This window comes from Podarcis raffonei, chromosome 13 (assembly GCF_027172205.1).
Source record: "Podarcis raffonei isolate rPodRaf1 chromosome 13, rPodRaf1.pri, whole genome shotgun sequence".
NCBI classification, from domain to species: Eukaryota; Metazoa; Chordata; class Lepidosauria; order Squamata; family Lacertidae; genus Podarcis; species Podarcis raffonei.
The window spans coordinates 39,449,536-39,456,600 of NC_070614.1; the positions used below are offsets into that span (position 1 = coordinate 39,449,536).

The 7,065-nt window shown below is 49.3% G+C and overlaps 1 protein-coding gene across 2 annotated transcripts; it reads right to left on the reverse strand.

The window, feature by feature from the left end:
* Positions 1-304: 304 nt before the first annotated feature.
* On the reverse strand, positions 305-6,788 carry CDIPT (CDP-diacylglycerol--inositol 3-phosphatidyltransferase). Of its 2 annotated transcripts, none has more exons than XM_053363633.1 (6): positions 6,522-6,788; positions 5,236-5,285; positions 3,756-3,909; positions 3,356-3,437; positions 1,077-1,158; positions 305-982 (listed from the first exon to the last, which is right to left on the reverse strand). In XM_053363633.1, the coding sequence occupies exons 3-6, from the start codon at positions 3,890-3,892 to the stop codon at positions 831-833; spliced, it is 453 nt and encodes a 150-aa protein (XP_053219608.1). In that variant the 5' UTR covers positions 3,893-3,909; positions 5,236-5,285; positions 6,522-6,788; the 3' UTR covers positions 305-830. The 2 variants fall into 2 exon arrangements, with proteins under 2 accessions (XP_053219608.1, XP_053219607.1); XM_053363632.1 differs by having other exon boundaries at positions 5,236-5,370; positions 6,522-6,679.
* Positions 6,789-7,065: the final 277 nt, after the last annotated feature.

Below are 7,065 nucleotides of genomic sequence, written 5' to 3' on the forward strand. Positions count from 1 at the left end.
CAGGGTATTTAGAAGCCTACAGCTCCATATAGCAAAAACAGCCAACAACAGCAGAAAAAGGAATGCAGATGCTCTCACAAGCAAAGCATTGTGAGAAGAGAAGAGAATCTGGGAGCAGGATCCAAATGGCTGTTTACGGCCAAGCATGTCTAAGCAACATGGACCATCGGCTAAAGTAGATACAGAAATTTACAGCCAGATATAATCTTAAAATGGATAATACTGCACACAGACCTCAAGCCTCAATGGGGCTTCTTTCCTAAGAACCTAGGATAGTCATTTTCAAATGCTCTTCTTAGTATAATCCAAATCAAATGGCCACCAACTGGCCAATTCATTCACTGCCCAGGCCTAGATATATTTGGGAATTTTGGGAATAATATGGCCTCCTAACTCAAGAGCAATACTTCCACGCACTTTTGGGAAACGAAAAGGTACTTCTTTTGTGGCTGAATTTTGTCCTGCCCCACCCAAATATACAGCATGTTTTGAAGCACAGAACCAAAAAGCTGGAAACGAAGGTCTATTTAGCTGCCCTCAAAATGGTCGATCCAATCCCTCCTTTTCAGCCCACAGGCAAAGTCAATATTCCTCCCTACCAGCCAATCTTCTCCTAAGTGCAAAGCATCATGGGAATGCAGGAGGGAGCCGGGAGGAGCAGGACGTATTCCCATCATCCTATACATTCGTGGGAAGCTGGGGTCATCGCATCAAGCAAGAGCTGTGCAAGTGGAGTGGCTAACCCTGTCACGGCGAGGGATGGTAAGCTGGTCCCACTGCAAGCGTGAAAGGGAGTGATGCTCCTGCCCCTCCGCTGGGGTCGTTTGATGCTACTTCCTCTTTGCGCGTTCTGCGACGTCCAGAGCAGCCATATTACATGAGGCGCAGATCAGGTGGACCAGGCTGATGAGGCTCTTGGTGATGGCAATGGGGGCAGAAACCCACAGGACTAGGCGGTAGAGACCAGCCTGTCCGGGCAGGACTGGAAAAATAAAAAAAGGGGTTGGGGTAAGGAAGGAGTCCTTTGAAATGCCCTTTGACCCCTAGGCATCGTCCCTCTGGCTTAGGATACTCACTTTCTGGTCCTTCCCCAAAACACAGCAAATAGAGCATGCAGTAGAAGAGCTCATTCCCAGCGCACATGATGAAGAGGACAGTCTGGAAGGAGGAAGAAGAGGAGAAAGCATGTCAAACCAGGCCAGAGAAAAAAGAGCAAAGAGAAGCTACCTGAGTTGTCCACTGCACACATAAGAATGTCAGCTCTGTTTGGCTGCTAGCTTATTCAAAAACGTATGCAGACTGCAATCGCCACTAAATCAGCTTACAAGCATGCAGTACAGCATCATGTATGTACTGTATTTTTTGCTCTATAAGACTCACTTTTTCCCTCCTAAAAAGTAAGGGGAAATGTGTGTGCGTCTTATGGAGCGAATGCAGGCTGCGCAGCTATCCCAGAAGCCAGAACATCAAGAGGGATTGCTGCTTTCACTGCACAGCGATCCCTCTTGCTGTTCTGGCTTCTGAGATTCAGAATATTTTTTTTCTTGTTTTCCTCCTCCAAAAACTAGGCCGTCTTGTGGTCTGGTGCATCTTATAGAGCGAAAAATACGGTAAGTACCACTGGTACTACTAATACTACAATCCAAGAGGGCATAGCTGTCAACTTTTCCCTTTTCTTGCAAGGAATCCTATTCGGAATAAGGGAATTTCCCTTTAAAAAAAGGGAAACTATGTCAGCTATGTCAAGACGGAAACAAAGTTAATATAAGTAGCAGGCACATTATCCCAGTGGTCGGATACTCCCAACACTTTGCAGAAAAGGGCAGCCTTGGCCTGCCGTCTGATGACCAACAATGAAGGAGTCAGGTGGGTTCTCTAGGAAGAGAACTCTATTGCTTTGATGCCATCATAGAGAAGTCCCTGATCCCTCGGAGCAGGGACCCTGAGGGGGATCTTAAGATACAGACAGCCTCATATGGGAAGCTGGACTTGGAGGTGCATGACAACTACTGCCCAGCTGCAAATATCCCCTTTCTGGGCATATTTCAAGGTGCTCAGGAGAGAGATCATGCAGCTCCAGACGTTTCAGGAGGAAATGGATTATCTAGACATCTTCCAGTTTGGTTTCAGGCCTGGTTTGGGGAATAAAGCTGCGTTTGGTCAACTTCTGTTGTTTTTCCAGCTACAGCCATTTCTGGGTAGAGATAGCCTGGCTACAGCAACACGAATAACCTTCTGACTGGATTACTGTAATGCACTCTATGTGGGGCTGCTGTTGAAGACAACTCAGAAACAACTTTGATTTTGTTTTGGCACTAGCTTAAGACCTGGTTAATTTGCTCAGGCATACTGGAATTGTTACCCTTATCAACTTAATAGTGTAGCAACTGGCCCCTGTGCTTATGTGTTTACAGTTTATTTACTGTCTTTATCCACTCTTGATTTGCAACTGGGATTGCTTTAATGATCCGCGTATCCCGTCCTGAGATCATTTGATATAAAGTGCATTACAAACAATCCTGGAACCAGATGACTTAGGGCTTTAAAAGATCCAAAAGAGCCCTTTAAAAAAATCAGGCCTTGAAACTGACTGGAAGCCAATGGAGATGCTGCAGAAATGAAATATGAAACACTCTCCCAAACACTTTCCAAACTTTTTAAATATGATACAACGGCCACAAACCCTCTTCGAGCAGACAGCTAAATCTGCAGGGGACCGAGTGGAAATTAAATCTCCCATAGTTCATTGTGTACTGCGGTATATTTTTTAATGACATTGAATGGACCCTCCCTTTCTGTTCATACTTTTCAAGAAGGCTTCCAAATACAAGATTTGGGGTGGAGAGTGGGGCAGAACTAGGAGAGAGGGAGGGATCTCCCAATATAGATTGCGAGACACTCTGATGGTGGAGGGGAATGAATGGGGCAGTATTATGCCTTTGAGGAAATGTGATAGCAAATGATATTTCTATTTTGATTCCAAGGGGAAAGAACCCGTAGGAAGTAGCGGAAGTAGAAAATTACTCAATTACACCGGCCTTACACCAACAATTCTGATTTCTTTTGCCTTTACTGAAAGATCTGGCTTTTTTTTGTAGCTTAACACACTACGTCCCCGTCCCCCCAATCTTCTTGCTTTATTTGTTTTGTCATTTGTTCAATAAAGCTTTTGAACATACTTTTTTTTTAAAGGGATGGGAGCCTGGAGAAATGTAGTAGGAACAGTTCAGAGAGAGGGGGAGAGAGAGAGAGAGTTCAGAGAGAAGGAGAGAGAGAAAGTTCAGAGAGAGGGAGAGAGAGAGAGACAGTTCAGAGAGAAGGAGAGAGAGAGTTTTCTAAAGAAATTATCACTCACCCGGGAGCTGTAATACACCCGCAGGATTGGATTCCCTGACAAGTCGATGGTCTTGTGGCTCTCCCCACCTTTTACCACGGTGCTGGTGGGAGCAGAGAAGGTAGTTAAAAAGGGAGCCAGGAGTGCTCAGCCTCTCTTCCCTTCCACGCCTCTCTATCGCAGCAGGGGAGGCACCATAGCTGAGCGGCAGAGCATCTGGGTTGTTTGCAGAAGACCCCAGGTTTGGTCTCCGGCACCTCCAGTTCAAAGGAATAGGCAAACGGGCAATACGAAAGGCTCCCTATCAGCCCGAGACCCTGCCGCAAGTCAGAGCAGGTGAGGCTGAGCCAGACCTGGACATCATTGTCCAATACTGTACAAGGCAACTTCTGGTGCCGCCATCGAGGGCAGAGTCTGGTACCTGTGGAGATGGAGCCAGTGGGAGGCGACGTCAAGGCTCATGCTGAGTTGGAACCAAAGGGCAGATTCAGGGTAGAGCATAGCGAGGTTCACCAGCAGGCACATGGTGGCGCAGCGGTCCGTCAGCATGTCCAGCATGGCGCCAAAGCGGGTGCCTGGGAAGAACAGCGCACATTAGAAAGGCAAGGGCACTGTAAACCAATGGGGAGGAAGCTATGCATACAGTAGAGACTGCAGCCACACGTCACCCGCAACCCATCAAAGTTTTAATGCATATATTCCCTGTTTAGGGAAGTTTTTAATATTAAATGCTGTATTGTTTTTAACACTTGATTGGAAGCTGCCCAGAGTGGCTGGGGAAATTCAGCCAGATGGGCGGGGTATAAATAATAAATTATTATTATTACTACTACTACTACTACTACTATTTTGTGGCTTGCTATGTGCTTGACAAGTTTTTGCTGCCCCAGGCAGGTGACGGGCACAGGTGGCTGTGCTTCTGCTGTGAGGCCAAGAGTTGTGTGGTCCAGGCAGGCACACTTGAAAACAACAGGTTTCAGTGTGCAGCTTACACAGACGGAAAGTAACGAGAGCCTTGTGAAACCTTCCCATCTCAGCAAGAAAAGCTCAGTCTATTTGGACACGCTTCCTTTTGGCTACAGTTGTGGATCTGGAGGGTTTTACCCAGAGCCAGGCATTATTCCTGTAGATTTCTGGAAGGGAGGGTGAGGCAAAGAGTAGCACTGCGTTGCAAGAGGAAGTGGGGTGGGGCACACTGCACAAAGGAGCCGGGGCACAGACCCTCCTTCTTTGTGGCTGCTGCTGGCAGGGGAGGTTCAGGCAGGCAGTGCCTTGTTGCAGCAGCAGCAAAGTACAGATCTGAGGAGAGGTAAGACTGAGGGATAGCTCCTTGCCTGCTGTCACCCAGTGAGCTCAAACCTGAACCAAGCTTTGAGCCAGGGACCTTGTAGCTCATACTCTTAAGCAACATGGCAACCTCAGTCGTCTTCTGAGGACGGAATGCAGCTCAGCAGTGGGAGACATGCTGCCCACACAGGAGGCCTCAGGTGCTTCCTCCAGCATCTTCAACTAATAAAGGGACAGTTAGCCAGGCTTCTGCCTGAGACTGTAGAGAGCTGCTGCCACCATTCAAAGCAGACAGGACTGAAATAGATGGACCAGTGATCTAACTCTGTGTGGGACAGCTTCATCTCCTCATATATGTGCTCCTTGACACTCTCTCTCTCTCTCTCTCTCTCTCTCTCTCTCTCTCTCTCTCTCTCTCTCTCTTCAAACTGACTGCATTACACCACAACAAATTGTTCCATACCACACAGAATGCATACATGCCATGCATTTAAAAGCACCCCAAAAGAATCCTGGGAACTATAGTTTGCCGCTCACGAAGGCATGTGCTTTCAGTGCATGGCTTGTATGAGCCACCCTGTAGCCCTCTCTGCCTTGAGGCAAACAAGCCTTACCTTGGTCCAGGGCCCGAGCCGCATAGCCATCGAAGGCATCAAGGAAACCACTTAGGAGGTAAAAGAAGGATGCTATTATGTGGGAGGTTGGCATAAAATAGAATGCGATAAAAGCGAAGATTATGCGGGCGTAACCTGCAAAGGACAAGGAAGCAAAATGAGACTTTGTCCTGGAATCTTTTAACCCCCAAGCCCTGCAGCCCTCAGAAAACTGGGGAAATGGGTCATGCAAATTCTAGTTGGTTCCCCTCCTTTGCTACCCACAACCCCACCTCCCCAGATATCTAGGCAAGAGTCACTCAAAGATCAGTAATGTTTGCTTCAGGAGTGTTGAAGAGAAGGACGAACAGACTCCCTATTTTAGAAACACCCTTTTCCTCTTTTGTTTTTGGCACTGAAAGCTACAATCAACTGTAAGAAATGAAAGGGTCCAGACTAAGCCTACAAGAGACAGGTGAGTCACTTGCCTGCCTGTCACATCTGATCTGGAGGAGACAGTCCAGATGCTGCTGCTGCTGCCTTCAGCTGCAGATTAACACTTGTGAAAATAACAGGGCAGGAAATAGACGGGAGTGTTGAAGCAGAAGGCCAGGAGGCAAGGCAAAGGAGGCGGGGAAGGGGCCGGAGCACCATGCACTTCTCAGCTCTTACCAAGCGAGATCAGACCAAAGGTCGATCTAGTCCAGCATCAGCACCCGGTTTTCCAGGCTGCATTCGGGAAGTCTGTAAACGAAGCATGAAGGCAAGGAGCCTTCACCCACCTGTGTCTGTCTCCCAGCACCGGGATTTGGAGCTCTACTGCTTCTGAACATCTCGAGAGGCCCAGAACTAGGTCAGATCTCCTGGGCCAGGCCTGTCCTCCCTGGAAGAGCATCGCAGCACCCCACCCTAAGCACGTTTACACAGAAGCGACTCCCCCTGTGCAGTTCAGCTGGGTTGATGAGGCTCTTCCCGGGGCTCATGGATTACACTGAACATTAGCCACAGCAGGGCTGCCTCATCCAGATTAATGGGCGTGACTAACGCGGGGCCCCATTCATTCCAGCCGGTCTACTCATTCAGGATGCGAACACACACACACCATCCATTTAAAGCATCCTTAAAGCACATATGAATCCTGGGAACGGTGGTTTGCGAGGGCTAAAAAGTCCGTGCCGGGTAAACTCCACTTCCCAGCATTTCGGGGAGAAGCAGCGCGCCTTTAAGTGGATGGGGCGCGCGCAGCCCGACGTGTTTCAGGATCGCAGCCTCCTCCTCTCCCCCGCCCGGCACCCCAGGGAACGTACCGATGAGGTTGGGGACGAAGAGGAAGATGTTTTCTTGCTTCATCTCGCGGCCAGCTGTTGCTCCGGCGGCGGAACCTCCTTGCAAGCCCCGCTCCAGCCCCGAGAGCCGATGCAACGCTCGGACCACGCAGCGCCCACCCGCTGCAGGAGCCCCTCGTGTTCCGCCCTCTCTTTCTCGTCCTCACGACGGACTCGGAGGCTCCCGCTCCCCGCTTTCTGCCTTCCTGCTTCGGCCCAATGCACGCAGCTTCCCCCGGTTTCCGCAACCTTCAGCTACTCTGCTCAGGTTCGGAAAGGAAAATGTCTGCCTGTCTCTTTAAAAACTGCGCTCCCGCCCCTTCCCCGGGGAAGAGGGACATTTCGGAACGCCAATGGTTTCGTCTCCGTACGCTCCCCTGCAGGCTTTCGTTTTGGTGTAGCCCCACCAACAAGAAGTCGGGCTAGAAGGGCCACTTCTTCTTCTCGTCTTCTTCCTCCTGTGATTTATGGTTACTCCGCTCCTAGACTGCTCGGAGGACCGAGGCTTCAGAAAAGCTCCATTTAG